Genomic DNA, 22,016 nt, shown 5'->3' with positions numbered 1-22,016 from the left:
TACACCAGAGGTGTGTGCAGGGCTTTGACTCCGACCTGTCAATTCCGACCAAGCTGTCCCTCTCTTGGGCTGTCAACGTCGGAAAGTCCTCCTCGGTTTCACTGGCTTTTCCCGCCGCCATTTTCTTTTCCTCATCACCACCAGAAGCCGAGCCGAGACTCCGAGCAGCAGCGCAGGCAGCAACAGCGAGCGAGACTCCGCACGATTGCATGGAATCGCGACGAGAGGGCGAACGAAATACTCCACCAAATCAAAGAAGAGAAAACTAAAAATGTATTAAGATAAACTTTTCTCCACGATCAAAACGCAATTCAAAATGGTAAATCCTTTCAGGAAAACAAGTACCCCTCCAAAAAGTATTCGCGTCACATTTTTAGGCGCCGTTTATGCAACTAATCAAATGTAATGCATGAAGTTCAATTCTTGCAGTTTGAAAAGAGTATTATTTGACCATTAAATTCCCCACAGCCACCAGCTTAAAGTTGTTATAATTGTGTCACACAAGCAAGCGAACCCACGCGCCGCCGTAGTCACGCCTCTCCTACCTCTTCAGCCAATAGAAATGTCTGAATATCAGCATATGACATGAAGTTTTTTTACCCATCTTCATTTATCTTTTTACAAACCACAGAAATCAATTATACATGTTCATTATTTTCTCAAAATCAATAATGTATATATTGTATAGGTATTCAAATTTATTGATTTGTTTTGCAAAGTGCATAAATAACTATTTTAAATAGCTACATGCAAACTGTCATATTACTAAATACATTTAAGAGTGACAACTGAGAAATTCGTGCAAATACTTGATACCAGTATTATTTGCTGTTGATTGGTAAGCATGTCTAAATAAAACGTTGCAATGATGTGTGGAGGTAAGAATTCTGATTAGGACTGTGTAACCACTTGTCAAATTTTTCTCACCCTGCAATGTTCACATCATAATAATCATCATCCTTGCCCAAGGCCCCACATTCCTATACATTTTTGTGGTTGATACCAATTTGATCTGTTTGCATTTTTTTAAATGTACTAGCTAGTTCTACTGTATTTATGTGCAGTATATTTACTGTGTTATGAATACATTCTCACTTTTGTACATGTCTTGAAAATGAAATGTATAGCAATCATTTCGCCCAGCTGTGGACATTTTCAAAATACCCAGACTCATTTGTTAGACAAGACATTACACCCAATATAAAATCCTCAAATCTAATTATCCAAATAGCTTTCTTGATATATCATAAAACCCTTAACATATTACTTTATACAATCTTACTATTTATTTTGATATCAATTGATTATATAAGTTACAGTATTTGATGTAGATTGGAATTACATTCAAATCAATTTAAATGTTCAAGGGATAAAGTGATAGCTATTTTGGGCAGAAATTGAATCTAATATGAGGGAAATCGAATCTTATTTTGTATGGAACATTTTTATGCTTCCAGATGAAATTGTCAACATTCTGCAACATTTCAAAGAAAGAGCAAAGTGTTAAAATACTGATGTGGCAAAGCATCATTCTGTAGGCGGGGCCAGCAGAGGTTTATAAAGCTCAGGGGCGGGGCTTGCAAACAGCAGACAACATCCTGATGTAATTTTCTCCAAAATGGCGGATCGCAAAGAAGGTTAGTGCTTGCCCATGTTTATGGATGAAATAATCTCGAATTATAACAACGAATCAGCTATACTATATATAGATAGTTCCAATATCAAGAAATCTAAACAATCAAATGTTGCTGTTCGTTCAGCTGCGGCTTTTGACAGGGGGACTTTACTGACTAGATGGCTAGCTTTGTTGCTAGCAATTTAGCCTAATTTCTAAACAATGGCATGCAATCGCCCATCGACCCAAATACCAGCCATTGGCATTGTGAACCTATTTGTTTTTGTCACCCATGGCCTCTATCACGACTACTGTAACGTTATCGCAGATATACACTTTATAGTAATGACGTGAACGTGATTACCAACTAAACAAGTATTCCAGTCATGTTTTAAATCAATATTCAATGAATTCATGTGTTTTTGTGAATTCTATCAATACTACTATGAAGTTACAGCAAAGATTTAGATGCATGCATTGGAACTGTTTCTTGACTGTGAGGTAATTGGACTGAATTTGGACCTGAAACCTGCCCTAGGTTGCCTAGATGATAGAAAAACCTGCCCTAGGTTGCCTAGATGATAGAAAAACCTGCCCTAGGTTGCCTAGATGATAGAAAAACCTGCCCTAGGTTGCCTAGATGATAGAAAAACCTGCCCTAGGTTGCCTAGATGATAGAAAAACCTGCCCTATGTTGCCTAGATGATAGAAAAACCTGCCCTATGTTGCCTAGATGATAGAAAAACCTGCCCTAGGTTGCCTAGATGATAGAAAAACCTGCCCTATGTTGCCTAGATGATAGAAAAACCTGCCCTAGGTTGCCTAGATGAAAGAAAAACCTGCCCTAGGTTGCCTAGATGATAGAAAAACCTGTCCTAGGTTGCCTAGATGATAGAAAAACCTGTCCTAGGTTGCCTAGATGATAGAAAAACCTGTCCTAGGTTGCCTAGATGATAGAAAAACCTGTCCTAGGTTGCCTAGATGATAGAAAAACCTGTCCTAGGTTGCCTAGATGATAGAAAAACCTGTCCTAGGTTGCCTAGATGATAGAAAAACCTGTCATAGGTTGCCTAGATGATAGAAAAACCTGTCCTAGGTTGCCTAGATGATAGAAAAACCTGCCCTAGATGATAGAAAAACCTGTCCTAGGTTGCCTAGGTGATATAAAGTGAAAGCAAAACAGTTTAAATTATTTGTATGTCTTTCCTTCATCCCAGATGACATCTTATCAGAAAAGGATGAGCCGGAGAGCGAGGATGAGACCTATGAGGTGGTGGACCTGACAGAGTATGCCCGGAGGCACCAATGGTGGAGCATGGTGTTTGGGAATAACTCTGGTCCCCTCGCAGAGAAATACTCTGTCACCACGCAGATCGCGATGGGAGGGGTCACTGGCTGGTATGCAACCCAAAGCAAAGGTGTATAGGCTAAATATGCTTATTATACAAATGTCTGGATCTTTGGCACCTCGGAAACACATCAACACATTTCACTGATGAAATGCATGGTATGAGTCGGTGATGTAGTCAAGTCACTTAACCTTGAGTCCCAAGTCCCTAGTAGAGGTTGACCGATTAATCGTAATGGCCGATTTAAAGTTTTCATAACAATCGGTCATCTGCATTTTTGGACACCGATCATGGCCGATTACATTGCACTCCACAAGGAGACTGCGTGGCAGGCTGACTACCTGTTATGTGAGTGCAGCAAGGAGCCACGGTAAGGTGCTATTTAGCATTAAACGTATCTTATAAAAAACAATCAATCTTAACATAATCACTAGTTAACTACACATTGTTGATGATATTACTAGGTTATCTAGCTTGTCCTGCGGTGCCTGTTAATTTATCATTGAATCATAGCCTACTTTGCCAAACAGGTGATTTAACAAGCTCTTTCGCGAAAAAAGCACTGCCGTTGCACCAATGTATACATAAACATCAACGCCTTTCTTGAGGGTCGGGGTATATGCAGCAGTTTAGGCCGCCTGGCTCGTTGTGAACTGTGAAGACTATTTCTTCCTAACAAAGACAGCCAACTTCGCCAAACGGGGGATGATTTAACAAAAGCGCATTTGCGAGAGAAAAAAAGCATAATCGTTGCACGAATGTACCTAACCATAAACACCAATGCCTTTCTTAAAAACAATACACAGAAGTATATATTTTGAAACTTGCATATTTAGTTAAAAGAAATTCATGTTACCAGGCAATATTAAACTAGGGAAATTGTGTCACTTCTCTTGCGTTCGTTGCACGCAGAGTCAGGGTATATGCAACAGTTTGGGCCGCCTGGTTCGTTGCGAACTAATTTGCCATATTTTTACGTAATTGAAGGTTGTGCAATGTAACAGGATTATTTAGACTTATGGATGCCACCCATTAGATAAAATACGTAACGGTTCCGTATTTCACTGAAAGAATAAACGTTTTATTTTTCGAAATGATAGTTTCCGGATTTGACCATATTAATGACCTAAGGCTCGTATTTCTGTGTGTTATTATGTTATCATTAAGTCTATGATTTGATATTTGATAGAGCAGTCTGACTGAGCGGTGGAAGGCAGCAGCAGGCTTATAAGCATTCATTCAAACAGCACTTTCGTGCGTTTGCCAGCAGCTCTTCGCAATGCTTCAAGTATTGAGCTGTTTATGACTTCAACCCTATTAACTCCAGCTAGTTAGCAGGGTGCGCGCTAATAGAGTTTCAAACGTCACTCGCTCTGAGACTTGGAGTAGTTGTTCCACTTGCCCTGCAGGGGCCACGGCTTTTGTGGAGCTATGGTTAATGATGCTTTGAGGGTGGTTGTTGTCGATGTGTTCCTGGTTCGAGCCCAGGTAGGGGCGAGGAGAGCTATACTGTTACACTGGCAATACTAAAGTGCCTATAAGAACATCCAATAGTCAAAGGTATATGAAATACAAATGGTATAGAGAGAAATAGTCCTATAATTCCTATAATAACCTCAACCTAAAACTTCTTACCTGGGAATATTGAAGACTAATGCTAAAAGGAACCACCAGCTTTCATATGTTCTGAGCAAGGAACTTAAATGTTAGCTTTGGCACATATTGCACTTTTACTTTCTTCTCCAACCCTGTGTTTTTGCATTATTTAAACCAAATTGCACATGTTTCATTATTTATTTGAGGCTATATTGATTTTATTGATGTATTATATTAAGTTAAAATAAAAGTGTTCATTCAGTATTGTTGTAATTGTCATTATTACAAATAAATAAATCAAAATTGGCAGATTAATCGGTATTGTCTTTTTTGGGGTCCTCCAATAATCGGTATCGACGTTGAAAAATCATAATCGGTCAACCTCTAGTCCCTAGTGTTCCAGTCCCTTGGTCACAAGTCCCTTGGTAGTGCTAAAAGCTGTGGTCCAACCATTTAAAAATCAAAATCCTCTCCAACTGTTGGTACATTTTAAGGATATCTCTAACATTTGCTGTAGTAGCTAGTAGGCCCCCTATTTTAAATTATGCATCAGAGAGAGATTTTCTGACAACAAAGTCACTTCTGGTCCAGTCCGAGTTGAGCCATGAAAATTGAGACTTGAGTCCTGGACTCAAGTCTGAGTCCTGGACTCGAGTACTACAACACTGCTATCAGTCACTCCTCTCTCTCACATTCAGGTGTGCAGGATACTTGTTCCAGAGAGTAGGGAAGATAGCTGCAACTGCCATAGGTGGAGGGTTCCTGTTATTACAGGTAAGAGATGCATCATATTTGTATTGAGTCAACGCTGGGTACTTACATAATACACATCTCTATTCCATTTTTTAAAGTTTATTTAACTAGGCAAGTCCGTTAAGAACAAATTCTTATTTACAATGACGGCCTACCCCGGCCAAATCCTAATCCGCAAGACGCTGGGCCAATTGTGCGCTGCCCTATGGGACTCCCAATCACTGACAGTTGTGATACAGCCTGGAAACAGGGTCTATAGTGACGCCTCTAGCACTGAGATGCAGTGCCTTAGTTCACATCAACTAAGGTGCCACTCGGGAACACCAATGACATCACATGTTACAACGTGAACGGAGTGCCACTTCACATGCAACCCAACAATCCTCACTCATTTTCCTTTCTGCACCTTCTCCTGCAGATAGCGAATCACAGTGGCTACGTGCAGGTGGACTGGAAGAAAGTGGAGAAGGATGTGAACAAAGCAAAGAAACACCTGAAGAGAACCAAGCAAGCAGCCCCTGAAATTAACTCCTTCTTCGAGGAGGTAAAGGTATTAATTACACTGCCTGACTTTACTAATCGTTTCTTTATGGTAGGCTATTGTGCCTATAGTATTGTGTGATTCTAAAAGGTGAACATGTTTGAGATGTGTGCGTGCTCATTGGTCCTTTATCTAACTGTTCATTTATTCCGTGAGACTAACACCAGTACCTGGGTGTGGGAGCTGCTTTTTGATTCAATTGGATTGCAAGTCCGCTTGAATCTCAGTGCGTTGCATTGCATGTACTTATGAGAAAAAAAGGTATACTTAATTGTCATATTTGGGGGGAAATAGCTACGTTCATAAATACCTGAGTCATCCGCAGCCATTTGATGGACTAATAATGCAGCAACATCGCCCTCTAGCGAACTCACACTGTAAAAGCACATTTCTGGATTTATCACAAGCAGAAACTAAAGTATACCCTGCGTATAAGAATCTTATTTTTTCATCTATTATCACTTATAACCCTTCAGTTATTGGAGGTGACCTCCCACAGTCTGCTTGTTTTCTCTCCTCCTTCCCCTCTCTGCAGGCCACAGAGTTTGTCAAGAAGAACATTGTCCTGTCCAGCGGGTTTGTGGGTGGATTCCTCCTGGGCTTGGCCTCCTAATGGCGTCGGGGCCAATTCACGACAGAGGAAGTCGTTACATAGGAAGAAGGAAGCTGTCATTACTGTGAACTGAGTCACCACACGGGATGTTGTCATTAACTGTGAATCGTTGTCTTTCTCCCAGCACGGAACTAGTCATGAAACGGGTTTAGGAGGAGGCTGAACATGTGAAGCTGCCACTTTATGCCCCCCTGGCTGCTCTCTTCCGTTACTGCCCAACTGATCAGAGTCTAGCTTGTCCACCCTCTTTTTATTCTATTTATCTGGTGGTTTCTGATCCAGGATCAGTTGTTTGGGCATGTTGAATATGACATTTTTATACTTCATATTCATAATCAGCTCTACCCCCAACATCAATGTATGTGAAAATGTCACGTTTCTATGTTTTGAATCAGCTATATTATATATATTTGTTCACCGTCATATGGTGTGCATCATGTGATTTGAATCAATTAGTGAACTATGCCTACTCATAATTGGTTGAAATCACGATGCACACCAGATGATGCCATTAGAAAAACTCATTTTGACTTCAAAACATAGAAACATGGCATTTTCACATATGTTTGAGTTAGGGTAGTTCTGGAGATGATGAATAGAATGTTGGAAATGTTAGAAATGTTCCTTTAAGTGCACAACGCGACACCTCTTGATATACTACTAATATACTGTACCACACACTGGACATAGGATTCCTTGGCCCCTGTCTATCTGGTGCCCTCTTTTACCTGGAAGAACAGGTCTAGGATCAGGAATGTGTCCCAAATGCCCATAGTGCACTACATTTGACCAGAGTCCTATGTAGGAAATTAGGGTGCCATTTGGGACACAGGCCAGCTCTCTAATGTACTGTAGGTATATCTGTGTGCAGGTTAGCGTTTTTCATAAAGAATCTTTTTCTGGGGGCAGCTCTGCAGAATGGTCACTAGCTGGCACAGCCACAAAATCTGATTTTAAATCTAACTGTAACCACACTGTTAACCCTAATGCCTAACCTTAAATTTAGACCAAAAAGTCTAATGTAGTTTTCATGAATTTTTACAATATAGGCCAGCTGCAAAGTCAGAATTGGCTATCTAGCAGATTTGCTTAGTTCTGCCTCCAGGACAAGACTCATTCCAAAAAATGTGAACCTGCTATCAGTGTAGTAATAGGAAAACATGTGATTTAGTCATGTGTAGAATATACTATCAGTTTTATAGATAGAAGGACATGTACAGTATAAAGTCAGTGTTCAGTTGCTTATGAGTTGTTCCATATTGTGTCTTTAACTATTTAAATATTACTTGTCAGGAGTATGATTTTCCATTAGTTTCTGTACTTCACCAAGTGCACATTCACTTCTTACTGCCATTAACCTCCATATGTTCTGACCTCCTGAATGCTATTTTGAAATCTTGATAACCAACCAACCATAACTATAGATTTGTCTTATGATTCTGTTTTGTCAAATAAAGTTGCCTGATTTTTGTTGGTTAGCAATGTTAACAGTTGTGTGTGTGGTCACTGGACTGCATGGCAGACATGCATACAATCAGGGCTTGGTTTGTACACTGAGTGGATTAACAGTCTATCTTGACACGTTTAACTTCTCAACAATATATTTATTTTGATTATTAAAGCCAGCATGACTTTCAGATTTCAGTAGCTCTATGGCTGCCTTTACACAGAAACCCAACTCCGATCTTTTGCCAAATTATTGGTATTTTGGCCGATCAGGTCAGATTTTTTGCCAGTAATTTCGGCAAAAGATCAGAATTGGGCTGCCTGTCTAAGTGTAGTCTATGAGTTCTGGGAATGCAAATGTCCAGATTGTATGATGTGAATAGAAATGGATGTGTCAGCATGGAGGATGGGTTTGTAATAACCATCATGCATGTCACAGCAACAATGAATGAGCATTGTCACAATACTAAGATATTTCACCACTATGTCTCTGTATTCATCTACACTGTGAGATCTGCTTTTGAAAGGTACTGCATGTAGAAAGTGACAAAGGAAGATACTCACCAAATCAATCTGAAATAAGTACTAATTGTCAATTTTTTTGTGTTTACCTCTGTCACAGAGTACAATATCAATTAATAAAAAATAAAAAAATTGGGTTTATATTAAATGCACATTGAATAGGGGTTTAGTCCTGATAGGCTTTCTGTAGCTAGGGATTTAGTTCTGGGATTTATAAAGTACTCTTTGTCAATTGACCTCCTTTCAAATAAAATTGTATTGATTTATTGTAATTTCATAATGTCCTGTCAGAGGCATATTGATTTGTGTAAATAATGACTTCAATGTCTATTGAGCTGAATGAAGCTGAAAACCTAGGCAGCCATGATGTTACCTCACCAGAGTGCCTCTCTCTACTGTGTGTTACTGTAGCTGCCAGCACCACACTACCACTGGTCCCTCCCTGTTGCTATGGAAACTGCTCTTTTTCTCTTTCTCTCTTCCGCTTGCTCTCTTGTGTGGTGTGGCCTTCCCTCTTTTCCACTCTCTTTCTCGCTGCCTTTCTCTCGTTCTCTCGCTTTCTCTTTCCAGTCCTGCCTTTTTCTTTGTTTTTACCTCTATCTGTGAGTGTGCCCATGTGTAATGGTATAGGGGTAGAGGGGGATATTAGAGTGGGGGGAATGAGATGAGGCCCACTCTCCACGATCCGATGACCACATCACCAACCAATCGGATCATCAATAGCCCCCAATAGATCCAACCAAAAGTAGGGTAAAGCCAGAGTATAAGCGCCATGGATACTGCAAGGGATGTTTTATAATAGCAGCTCGCCCTAGTGGCACCAGATACCAGTACACCTCAGTCAGGCTGTTCAAAGCAATTGTGTTATTAATCCATTGATCGTAATATAAGGGCTGCATCTTCATACTTAAACCTCTCCTCATATCTCCTTTATCTGCACTGATCTGGAAAAAAAATAGGAAAGGTGAATTCGATATGGTGCATACATATACTAGGTACTGGCTTTCACCAGTTACTTCATATTAGTAGAGGAGAGACAGGAAACCAATTATAGTATTGAGATACAACCTAATTCATGCCTTCAGGCAGCTGGCTCCAAAGGGTCCAAGCCATACAATAGTTAACTCTGTCACAATCAGTTTGTTGAGAGCTGTCATAAGTATGGTTACGCAATACCCTCTCTGTGGTACTAGTCAGTGGACAAAGTCAGAGATGAAACGTCAATGCATGTTTGAATAGCAATGTTCATTATTCATAGTACAATAATTCATAGTAATTAGTACAGTGAGAAGCTGCCTTTTTATACGAAGCATGGGTTATTAAACAACTGATAGATAGAGACCATTTTAGGCCTATCACACAAATTATTCATGAGAGAAAATTGAAAATTTATCAAATGGGACTATTTCTCCCTGAGTTGGAGTGAAATTGTCATCATAATGCTAGCCTGGGTAGACTGAAATGTTTGTTTCTGAAGGAAGATTCTGTGTGAAAGTACATTCATTTCTTATGTATTTGGGGTATAATACAGAGCCTATGACTAGTGAGTCTTGGATATTATCATATTATTCCCGCATGCTTCTAGATTTGGAGTTCTGTATCATATAATTAGGAATTAGAATACTAGAATGGATATGAACCTTCTTATGATGGCAGTGAGGTCAGCCATTTTGGTCAGGGAGTTGGTCAACCTTGGTTTGCCAGTGCTATTGTAAGATATTGTGTAAAATAATGAATTTGAAGAAAACTATAATTATATGACTATATTTAAGGTTGACAATAATTCTATTACACAATTTCAGATATATCATGTGGCTTACTTTTATTTCCCTCCATAAGTAAAATCAGGATAGACATTAATTCCAATTAGACGGGTTTGGATTTCTCCCTGGCTGCCATTTTCACCCCATTCTGGAACTTTTAGGGTTTATGACATAACCCCTCTGGTCATTTAATAAGATCTCTTTTTTTCCTGTATGACCACCTCAAGGGGGCAGTGTCAACCAATCCAGAGTGACTCACTCACCTGTGACGTTGTGGCCGAATAATACAAATACATTGGCGCAAGTGTATCAACAATGTGGCCCAGGGATCAGTCAAAAGTAAAGCAGTGCATTCACTGCCATTAAGCCAATGAATTACCAGGGTATTTACTGTAAAGGTACGTGGTAGAATGGTAGTTCTATTGCAATAACCTATGACTTAGGCTACAGGGTTGTTTCTTTGGGATTCAATAGTACAAGAACCACTAGGCACCTTATTTTAATGTTTAATTAACCCACCCCCTCTTCGGAAGACACATATCTTCTTACAGCTTTTCTGCTACATATACATACATTGTATATACACTTTTATAACAACAAGTTAGCAATTTTGTTTAATTCTTATCAGACAGCATCTGATGCAACTCCACAGACAGAACCAGCCCCTCCCTGTAAGCACTAGGCTGCTGGCTGCGTTTAGCAGAGAGGCGAATGTGACAGATCCAAGATGTGGCTGTGACATGACTATGCCTAACAGGTCTAATATCTGTCAGGTCTCTTATCACCTATTATTAGAAAGTATATCTCGATGCACACCTGAACAACAGACATCACTTCAAATCTCATCTGCCCGAGTGTAGAATGCACAGGCCCATTTATGTTGAGGCAGAGCAAAATAATGTCCAGCCAATGTGAGGCCATCACTTGCAGGAATCTGGTTGTACTTGCTTTTTTAATGCATGGCAACAAGGGCTTATAGAAATAGGGCATTTGCTAATATTAAAAAAAATGTTCATATATTTCCAATAGTCAACTCCTGTGTTTCCAATGCTGGTCCTTTTTTGATACCCTTATTTATAGACGTGCAATATTGGTCCGGACAGATCTGTATCAGATGGAAAGTCATAATTAATACACAATACACGATAAATATTATTGCGAGGGCAGTGAAAGGATTGTGGAAACGCTGACGTAAGGTGATGGGCTTTTGATGGTGTCAACGCGTGCGCGCGGTGCATTGAATGCGACCGTGGATTGGTGGAATGGGGAGCGTGAAACCGATTAGGAAACTGCGCCTTGGGGGACTTGGAGGGTGGCGCCCTGAACGTCATGTTGGCTCAAGTGGCATTGGAATTGGCAAAGAGTCTGAGCGCGCCTACGAAGCCATTATGGCTCTCCACACACCAGTTTCATAACCTAGAGAGGGAGGAGTCTTCCATTTCTGGAAGCCGGAGGAGCAGCATCCGAGACAGTGTAAAAATTGGAGTAACGGTGCTCGAAGGAGACTGGAATACGAAATAATATCATTTTATTTTCAACATATCAACGAAATATACATGGATGCACATTTTACGAGATAAACATGAAGGTCTTTGATTTAAGATCAGGTAGCTGCAACCTTGTTTTGCATGTGCGGTAATATTCCAAGACATATGTGATACATTGGGTGTGCTCAGCGCGATAACGGCGCTAGCAAGCTATTTCAAACGGTAAAATAAATCCAGATTGCTAGGAGATAGCCAACCATTTTATAGTTAGCCAGCTAGCTTGCGGGGGAGCAAGCTGCCTACTCGGGCAGAGGCATCATCGGATGCATCGACCAAGAAGAGGCATCTGGTAGGCATTAGCCGAAAATACAATCTCGGGGCATGCAAAGCGGTGTGTTTTGTGCAAACGGTTGATAAATCCCGCGTCCTCGGCTCTGGTCGTGGGATTAACCAGCCGGGAGAGAAGGAGAAGGTGGGGCCGAGGAGTGTCAAAAACGGTCTATCTAAACCCAGCGCATGTAGCTTGGCGCTCTAGCTAGCGGGCTAACATTACCTTCTCCATTGGCTTTCCATTTGGGAAATTAATTTAGGAAACTAGAATTATTCGACCATTGCTGGGGTATTCCGTGGCAGTTACCCCTCTCCCCCAACGAGGATCAGTCAGAGCTGTACACTTGAGGCCATTGGCTTCTCTACAAATAATACCGTGTGGGGCGAATTTCACGGGGGGTAGCATCCCCGTTTGCTTTGGACCATGGCGGACGACGACGTGCTTTTTGAGGATGTCTACGAGCTGTGCGAGGTGATTGGGAAGTAAGTGTCAGCATATGTTTATGAACTGAACAATGATAATAAATGAAACCTCTTGTTTGCATTGAGTGCATTGTATTGCGTGTCTGCCTGCCTGTTTTTTTCTGTATGGAAGCAATTGCCTTACAAATATTCATTGCCACCACCATCATGACAGCTGTTTTACTTGGCCTACTTGTAGGTGAGTTGGTCATACAAAACCTCACACTACCCATCTATTGTCAGGCCTATGTAAAAATCACTTCCACAGTAGCTAGATCAATAAGCATATAACACGATTGCATAAACTGTTCAATATATGGGAAACCAGTTAGGCCTACTGACTTGTTAGTTTGATTGGGTGAGGCCCAATAATGTATGGTGAAGCCCCTGTTTAGTTCAAGAGCCGAGTGCATTGTTTTAGCTGGGCAGGATATCTTCATTTAACATGGCAGGAGAGAATATATCTGTTCAAAACGAAAGTTCATTGGCTCACACATATTCAAAACATTTCTCAATCATTTTCATTCATGTTTTGTGCATCCATTCAGCTTTGTCAGACACATTATTTTGATGGGGCGGTACTGGGCGACAGGTAGCCTAGCGGTTAGAGCGTTGGGCCAGTAACGGAAAGGTCACTGGTTCCTTCCAATACCCGAGCTGACAAGGTGGGAAATCTGACAATGTGCCCTTGAGCAAGGCACTTAACCCTAATTTGCTCCAGGGGTGTTGTACTACTATGGCTGACCCTGTAAAACAACACATTTCATGGCACCTATTTGGTGTATATGACAATATAACATATTATTTTACTACACATAGGCATAGTGACTCATTTGTGGTTTGGAACAGAGGAACTATATATATTTTAAAATCTGGGCCATTCATAGTTTTGGGTTGAAATGTAAATGTGTTTGGCTACTACAACTAGGTCTATAATGATCTCCACAAGTACTACTGTCAACACCACTACACTCTTCTCTCAGATGCAGGGTAATTATAGTCAATCATTTAGTATCATGGCCATTTGGGACAAGACACAGGCTGCAGATTGTCATTGCGATGATGTCACACACTACTTCTTGATCCTACTTTAAGAGAATGAGCATAGGCTCCTGGGGAGGATGGAACTTCTTCACCAGAATAGTCACATTCAGTGTTTTGGGTAGACTGCTGTGTTCTATGCCTGCACTGGTGTTCTGATATCATCATGCACTGCTAGTCATTGTCCCTGCCCTGTCAATCGCAGACCAGTCTATTCATCCCCACCAACCAGAGGTGGCCAATCCTATTGTTGATGGACTTTTAAGCATTGCACCCACAGTTAATGATCACGTTTATCCCTGATCTATTTAGCCCGGATTTGTCTTACAAAGAGATTTAGGAGGCAACCTAATTTTACCCTGGATTGACAATTAGTCTAAAATCTAAAGTAGCAACTCTGGGTTTAGGCCAATTCAGTAAAACCCAGTTATCAGGTTTCAAGAATAAGTGAACAAATGTTTAAAGCATTCCCAGTTCCAACACTGAGATAATTGATAGGCCTAGAAGCAGTTCAGTTTTCTGTTTCACACTATAAACATTGATTTATAAAGCACATAATCCTGACATGCATTATTAGTGCAGGAAGAAGGTGGTTGTTGATTGAAGAGGCCTCTTCTATTTGGTGCAGGCCTCGTTTGCCCTCACATAGCTTACAACAATGTCATTTTCACAGATTAGTCTGGAAATCCAGATTTAAATGTCTTGAAACTACCACCCACTCCAACCAATACCCCCTTTACCCCGGGTTTCTATTGTTGTGGCTGATGATCACACCCCTTCATATGAAGACTGGGCAGGCAGGCTGCTGTGGTCTTGGAGCTGGCCAAGCTCCCCTCCCCCTCTATGCTCAATCGAGACCCGTGGGTCCATTAGGGTCCAGGCTGAGACACATGCTGATTGCTCTTCAGCCCCTCAGGCTCTACTCTTTGTTTGGGGAGCTCTCTGCTTCGGTTACCTCCTCACTCAGTGACGGATCTAGGATCTGGTCTACTTTACCCAGTCCTGGTGTTAGACGTCATGTGGTGGGTGACAATACTGGTCTCGGGACAGCTGGTAAATAAGTAGCCGCCCAGGGCCTACCTTGGTGCAGTAACGCAGAGAGGGCCTCTAGTCAGAGGAGCCTACACCATGACTATGTTATCACCACGATCAGAAAGGACTTCATGGCCTCCTACCTTCCCCTTCCCAAAGTCGTTTGTTCCTCCATCTTTCCTTTCTCACTCATAGTTGTCAGGGCACAAGGGCGTCTTTCACCAAAACATCTTTCCTTTCTCACTCATAGTTGTCAGGGCACAAGGGCGTCTTTCACCAAAACATCTTTCCTTTCTCACTCATAGTTGTCAGGGCACAAGGGTGTCTTTCACCAAAACATCTTTCCTTTCTCACTCATAGTTGTCAGGGCACAAGGGCGTCTTTCACCAAAACATCTTTCCTTTCTCACTCATAGTTGTCAGGGCACAAGGGCGTCTTTCACCAAAACATCTTTCCTTTCTCACTCATAGTTGTCAGGGCACAAGGGCGTCTTTCACCAAAACATCTTTCCTTTCTCACTCATAGTTGTCAGGGCACAAGGGCGTCTTTCACCAAAACAGCTACACTACCTTATTTATTTAATTGGACATCACCAGGTTCTGTTTATTGAAGCAAATCTGTTCCAATAAACTTGATTTATGTCCCAGCTTTGTGAAAGAAAGCCGAACAAAAAGCACGATTCCAAATCAATCCTCTCCACCAGCGACGCAGCCTAGTTTCTGACAGTGAAGCGATTGTCAGACAAAAGCACTGAGTACCAGCCAGTGTCTTTTAGGTAGAGAACTCTGCCAGCCTCTCCTGCAGAAAGCTGGGGATCATTTTCCTCAGCCCAGAATGTAGGGAGTGGATGCTGAGGAAGATCATTGGAGACAATAGAGGGTTCGAAATAGGATTGCCCCGAGGCTGGATATATAACTAATGTCAGCGGACTCCAGGGCTGACCTCCAATTTTTGTAAACCACATTCACTGTCAAGAAGAGCTAGGGAACCAACGAACAGAGGCTTAGAAGAAGTCCTCTCCTGCTATCCCATGCTCCCTTTGGTTCAGATGTTTTCGTTCCCTTGGTAGTTCATGGAGTGAACTGAAGACGTGCTGTTATCGCGGCTCAAGGATCTGTATTGTCAGGGACGTCTAAAGCGGCGTTGACACGGCAACAAATGTTTGTCGCTTAGTAAGGATGTGATTTTACAGCCAGTCATTTTTCTGTTTCGCTTCTAGTGTTGCCTATGCTTCCATGCATGGCTCTGAGAAGTAACTAATATAGTCTAGATGGGTTTTTACGAGATCTGTAGCCTTAAAAATAACTGTCAATGGAATACTGTAGATCTGTGAATGATTGAAATGTTGTGGTGACACTTCCCAAAGTAGGTGTGACATGCTACCGACAGCGGCTGAAACGGTGTAAATAGACATGTCAACCAGCGACATATGCAGGTGTTTGTGTTAGCTGATGAGGGAATAGTTTCGGGCTAGTACACACACACATCCAAACACCTCTGCTATAATTTGTCTAAGGTTGGCAGACAGTGGAGGTTTGGGGTTGGCAGAAGGCCTTTGGGACGACTGAGCCTTTGTTTCGGCTCAGTTCCTGAGCTGGAGGAGTGTTTTAATCTCTCTGTTATTTCTACCTAATCTCGTTTAAGAAACTGGGTGGTTCGAGCCCTGAATGCTGATTGGCTGAAAGCTGTGGTATATCAGACCATATACCACGGGTATGACAAGATTTATTTTTACTGCTCTAATTACGTTGGTAACCAGTTTATAATAGCAATATGGCACCTCGGGGGTTTGTGGTATATGGCCAATATACCTCTGCATAAGAACAGCCCTTAGCCGTGGTATATTGGCCATATACCACACCTCCTCGGGCCTTATTGCTTAAATATAGCACTTGCTTCCAGATCTTGTTCAGTATCTCACAACATTTAATGTATGAAAACCCCCAGTACAGCATGTCTAAAGCATCTGCCAGGAAAAGGGATCCATTCTGAAGAATGAGAATGAGCGCTCCCATTTAGATATGCTCATCTCTTGTCTTTACTCACCAGTTGACCCTTGGTATTTTCCCCTTGTAAACATGTACGTCAGACCAATTATCCCCTACCACCACAGACACTTCTATTGTAGTCCCTGCCTGCACTCCCCTCTCTCTGATCCTGCTTGTGTAGGAGTCAAGGGAGATGACTGTGTGGTGGGTGACTGTGTGGTGGGTGACTGTGTGGTGGGTGACTGGGTGGGAGGTGACTGGGTGGGAGGTGACTGGGTGGGAGGTGACTGGGTGGGGGGTGACGGGGTGGGGGGTGACGGGGTGGGTGACTGTGTGGGAGGTGACGGGATGGGTGACTGGGTGGTGGGTGACGGGGTGGGTGACTGTGTGGAAGGTGACGGGGTGGGTGACTGTGTGGGAGGTGACGGGATGGGTGACTGGGTGGTGGGTGACTGTGTGGGAGATGACGGGATGGGTGACTGGGTGGTGGGTGACGGGGTGGGAGGTGACTGTGGGAGGTGACGGGATGGGTGACTGTGTGGTGGGTGACTGTGTGGGAGGTGACGGGGTGGGTGACTGTGTGGGAGGTGCTGGGTGGGTGACTGTGTGGGAGGTGACGGGGAGGGGACTGTGTGGGAGGTGACTGGGTGGGTGGGGAGGATTGCCAGTAGGGTCAAGCTCTGAGGATGACCTGCAACCTGCTAGTTGACTACTACACTAAGTTAATTGTTCTCTGAGGTGTAGCTTACTGTACGCTTAGCTGAATGGGGTGTTCAGTCTCACTATCTAGAACATTCTGAATCGACCAGAATGGAACCCTTCCCCCTCTGGCTCTGTAAGAATCAAGTTCCTCTGGATCCATACACAGTTGGCTGACAGCCAGCTAGTACCAGGCTCTCCTCTCCTTTAAGAAAGTAAAAAGGAGATGTGGAGGGACACCCTGTTGAGAGTATTGGTAGACATTACGAGTAACTCAGACCTATTGCTAAGCTATATGTCTACTGCAGTACCATTGGTAGACATTACGAGTAACTCAGACCTATTGCTAAGCTATATGTCTACTGCAGTACCATTGGTAGACATTACGAGTAACTCAGACCTATTGCTAAGCTATATGTATACTGCAGTACCATTGGTAGACATTATGAGTAACTCAGACCTATTGCTAAGCTATATGTCTACTGCAGTACCATTGGTAGACATTATGAGTAACTCAGACCTATTGCTAAGCTATACGTCTACTGCAGTACCATTGGTAGACATTATGAGTAACTCAGACCTATTGCAAAGCTATATGTCTACTGCAGTACCATTGGTAGACATTACGAGTAACTCAGACCTATTGCTAAGCTATATGTCTACTGCAGTACCATTGGTAGACATTACGAGTAACTCAGACCTATTGCTAAGCTATACGTCTACTGCAGAACCATTGGTAGACATTACGAGTAACTCAGACCTATTGCTAAGCTATACGTCTACTGTAGTACCATTGGTAGACATTACGAGTAACTCAGACCTATTGCTAAGCTATATGTCTACTGCAATACCATTGGTAGACATTATGAGTAACTCAGACCTATTGCTAAGCTATACGTCTACTGTAGTACCATTGATAGACATTACGAGTAACTCAGACCTATTGCTAAGCTATATGTCTACTGCAATACCATTGGTAGACATTATGAGTAACTCAGACCTATTGCTAAGCTATACGTCTACTGCAATACCATTGGTAGACATTATGAGTAACTCAGACCTATTGCTAAGCTATATGTCTACTGTAGTACCATTGGTAGACATTACGAGTAACTCAGACCTATTGCTAAGCTATATGTCTACTGCAGTACCATTGGTAGACATTATGAGTAACTCAGACCTATTGCTAAGCTATACGTCTACTGTAGTACCATTGGTAGACATTATGAGTAACTCAGACCTATTGCTAAGCTATATGTCTACTGCAGTACCATTGGTAGACATTATGAGTAACTCAGACCTATTGCTAAGCTATATGTCTACTGCAGTACCATTGGTAGAAGCCTACCGGGGCTTTTGGAAGCAAACCTTTTTAAAATGTTATATCTTCCAATTTAGTTTGAATCATTTCGGTAAAAACAAATGCACAATAAGAATAAACAGATTCAACAAAGCACAGTAGTCAAGGCGAGACCCTGTACATGAGCAGTGAACTAAGGCCCATTGCCTATTCAGACATTATTCTAACAAAAGATGGCACAAGGCCTTACTCTCCACTGCATCCTTATCTGAGGGAAGTAAAGCTCATGCAAACAGGTTATGCAATCCTACTTATTAGCCCATTGTGTGTGTTACATTTCAGTAAACACAGTGACGTGCTCAGGCCGGGCATTTAAGCTCCAGTTGAAGGGGATGGGCGAGGCGTGGGTAATTTGAGCCGTCTCTGCTCATAATGATTGTCTGCATGGGAATAGTAATGCAGACAAGTGCAACTGGAATCGCGGCTCTTCATTCTGGCTCTGGGGTACTCATTAGAGCCAGGAAGGATTGGAATATTGTCAGAATGGCTGGGAACTGGTGGAGTGATCAGTACTCTGACTCGCGTTGGCTCAGCTAATTAAACATCAACTCCTAGCCTACGTTTTAATGCTTTGGATCGCATTGAGCTCATTAAATGTAAGCATTTTTAAAAATGATTTGTTTGCAGTTTTTCTTAATTCATTCGTAGCTCTACATACAATACACACACTTGCTACACGTTAGGCTAACTACCATTTGTGCGTGTTTTATAGCCTCTAATGGGTTCTGAGCAACCATAACGCTCAGTGCATTTGTTACTGATAGAACATACGAAGGCTAAGCTATCCCTGAACAAACATAACAAACCCTTCACCATCTTTCCCGTACTGTGCATGTGTCTTGGGCCCAGTCATTCAGACAGTTTAGCCTACACCCTCATCTACAGGTCTACGATCTGTTCTCCCTCCCTCCAGCCTCCACCATTATGATGAGATGATGTAACTGACTCTAGGCATGCTGGCAAGAATCTCCGTCTGCCCACACCTCCCGAGGTGCTTCTCAGAATTATACATTCCATCTAACTTTCTCTTCTCTCGTTGTTTCTTGTCTCCACTATTTCTCAGGAAGTGTGTGGTCAGCTCCTCACGGAGTGTGGACTCTGGGGAGTTTGGCCTGGCTGATTTATTCTTACAGATGGGTTTGTTGACTGCTTTGAGAACAGGGGACTCTGAGGTGATATTGAATTTGGTCTCTGCTTGGCTAAGGGCTCCTGGCCCTCCAGACTTTGTTACTCCTCCTTTCCTACCTACATACGTTCCCCTCTTGCATAACACCCATCGGATTCTGAAAGGGATGGTGTAAGTTAAAGAAGCACGATGGTTGGGTGCATTTAACTGGTAGTTCAGCTCTGACTACATGAGTGTTTGGGGGTCCCATGTTCCTCCTCAGGCCCCCTACCCTACTGGAGTCTGGGAGAGAAGTGGAAATCTCTGCACTGAGACTGGCTTAATATCCTAGAGGTATTTCGGCCTGTGAATTTCAGATGCACTCCGGTACAGCAAGATGAATCCTAATTGCCCTCTATTAATATTCAAAAGGTTGTACTCTTCAAGTAACCAGTAAATTAAACCAAGCAAATATTTAGGGCTGTGTGTTTTCTTCCACTTTCCTACCTCAACAGACACTTGGCATTTTAGAAGCTTTTCGGTGCAATTAGTGTGTACACAGTTTTGGCATCCGGGGACGAGTTACCTGAACTCTGCCTCGTTGTTTTTAACACCATCATTGGACTGTAATCGGACTCTGACACGAAAGAGTTAAGTATGAGTCACATTCTTAGCCTACCTCAATGGAAGGCAATGTGTCCTTACTACTCACTAGGAGTGTGACAAATTGTCAATTGTGCTTAAGGGTTAAACTGCCATTTAAACATCAGTTTTTTAAATCGGTTTTCCGTTAAAACGATAAGGGGGAAAAATCATACAAATTTCACAATGCAGAATAATGGTCCCAATTATGACCGCTAGTGCCGGGCAATGACGTTATATCTACCGCAGTCATATACCATTGAAAGCGCCTCGGCTACGGCATGTTTGTATGTAAGGGTACACTACAGCTTTTTAAATACCGACACGAAACCGTCTCTGGAGATGGTTTCGAAGCGCCACTGAACGGGAATTGTATTTGTAAAGGATCTGTGCTTTTGAATGGCAGCTAATATCCATCACTAGGCCACCAGGACTGTCAATCAAATAATATCAAGCTGCCTACCTACGAACAGATCACTCCTAAATAAAGTACTTTAAAGTTCGTTAAATACCGTGACATTTAGTAGACAGAAAACAAGACTGATTAGTTGCCGTACTTGTGAGAACAAACACTCGCATCTTTCATAGCGAGGGACGGAGAGAGATGGGAGGGGCACTGTATAGGCAGGTCAGCCACCAGGCAGACGGAGTCAGAAACTTCTACTAGGCCTATCTATCGGCAATCAAAAGCAGTGTCTCGCAATAGAATGCTGTATTTTGCGATTTCTTGTAAAGCAGGGCCTATCCACAATGAATAGGCTAGGATATTCTACATGCAACAGACCGAAGAGAGAACACGCACTCGCACCATTAGCGAAGAGAAAAAGTAGGCGAGCCAGCTGCACCGCGATTCTAATTTTGTGGGAAATAAAACCTGTTATTATTCCGTTTGGGGATTTTTTAAAACGTTAAGGATCCACATTTCGTTTAAACGTTCACACCTCTACTCACGACCCGTCTCGACCATTGGCTTTCTTCGGCTACTAGGCTACCTCAGTTCCTTCTCTCTCGTTTCTCTCTAATGGCATTCTATTTCCCATCCAAGGTAATGTGAGAAGGTGGCCAGGTGCTAACGGGTAATACTAACACTGCAGGACCGTGCTGAACGTGGGAGGGGGCCCATATTGTGAGCACAGCTTTGTCTATGTCATCAAAGCGTGCCTACACTCTCTCTCCTTTCTCACAGTCCTTCCCCGTGGAATGACACTCCTGCGTGTGATCGCTTGCCTTGGCGCCTTCCAGGGGTGGGGGGTTTGACGGGGTCAATTCCATTGGAACTCACTCAGTCTACATTTGACAACTAGGGAGATGAATTGCAATTTGATTCACGAATTCAAATTGGGCAGCTAGTCTATCATCTTCTGTGGGGATATTTGAATTCTTGAGCTTATTTAAGATGAAATTGACCTCAAACCCAACTGAGTTCACCTGGCTTTTGGCTCATCACAGTGTCATGGAGAAAATGGGAGTATTATTTACATTTAGGCTGGGCAATACTAGTCCAGTCCAATACTACACCCATCCCCTGGTCTCTATTCCATACCACTTCACTGTTTGCAGACCTAGGTGTTAACTCTATGGTAGAATGAAATCAAAACCCATATGAAGGCTAGGTGTAGCCCACACCTTATTGCTTACAAGTACCCTATCCTTTCAGTCTGCATACACCATA

At 42.3% G+C, this 22,016-nt stretch overlaps 3 protein-coding genes across 24 annotated transcripts in view; 2 read left to right on the top strand and 1 right to left on the bottom strand.

Annotated features, from left to right (window-relative positions):
• Window positions 1–528, bottom strand: part of LOC109881340 (lysine-specific demethylase 6A-like) — a 52,406-nt gene extending 51,878 nt beyond the window's left edge. Inside the window, exon 1 of one of the 2 annotated variants that reach the window (XM_031824003.1) lies at window positions 36–528. In XM_031824003.1, coding sequence (XP_031679863.1) covers window positions 36–211 — 176 coding nt within the window. In that variant the 5' untranslated portion in view covers window positions 212–528. The remainder of the gene's footprint in view (window positions 1–35) is intronic. The other variant, XM_031824004.1, reaches the window with a different exon arrangement.
• Window positions 529–1,569: 1,041 nt separating this feature from the next.
• Window positions 1,570–8,707, top strand: LOC109881336 (FUN14 domain-containing protein 1). 2 transcript variants are annotated; one of them, XM_020473494.2, is made up of 5 exons: window positions 1,570–1,637; window positions 2,833–3,013; window positions 5,259–5,334; window positions 5,732–5,857; window positions 6,390–8,707. In XM_020473494.2, the coding sequence occupies exons 1-5, from the start codon at window positions 1,619–1,621 to the stop codon at window positions 6,465–6,467; spliced, it is 480 nt and encodes a 159-aa protein (XP_020329083.1). In that variant the 5' UTR covers window positions 1,570–1,618; the 3' UTR covers window positions 6,468–8,707. The 2 variants fall into 2 exon arrangements, with proteins under 2 accessions (XP_020329083.1, XP_020329082.1); XM_020473493.2 differs by having other exon boundaries at window positions 5,732–5,863.
• A 2,929-nt stretch (window positions 8,708–11,636) lies between these two features.
• LOC109906751 (peripheral plasma membrane protein CASK) overlaps window positions 11,637–22,016 on the top strand; it is a 45,472-nt gene continuing 35,092 nt past the window's right edge. For 10 of the 20 annotated variants that reach the window (XM_031823986.1, XM_031823999.1, XM_031823997.1 and 7 more), the window contains exon 1: window positions 11,643–12,498. In XM_031823986.1, the coding sequence (XP_031679846.1) occupies window positions 12,440–12,498 (59 nt within the window). In that variant the 5' untranslated portion in view covers window positions 11,643–12,439. Of the gene's footprint in view, window positions 12,499–22,016 lie in introns of all 20 variants that reach the window. The other 10 variants (XM_031824000.1, XM_031823991.1, XM_031823984.1 and 7 more) reach the window with 4 other exon arrangements.

This window comes from Oncorhynchus kisutch, linkage group LG5 (assembly GCF_002021735.2).
Source record: "Oncorhynchus kisutch isolate 150728-3 linkage group LG5, Okis_V2, whole genome shotgun sequence".
Classification (NCBI taxonomy): Eukaryota; Metazoa; Chordata; class Actinopteri; order Salmoniformes; family Salmonidae; genus Oncorhynchus; species Oncorhynchus kisutch.
Note: the sequence above shows the minus strand (reverse complement) of the source record. Positions and strands in the feature narration are given on the sequence as shown.

Coding starts and splice junctions, on each gene's coding strand:
- LOC109881336 (XM_020473493.2), top strand. Junction 5,335..5,731: donor GAGGGTTCCTGTTATTACAG/GTAAGAGATGCA, acceptor CTTCTCCTGCAG/ATAGCGAATCACAGTGGCTA. Junction 5,864..6,389: donor CCTTCTTCGAGGAGGTAAAG/GTATTAATTACA, acceptor CCCTCTCTGCAG/GCCACAGAGTTTGTCAAGAA.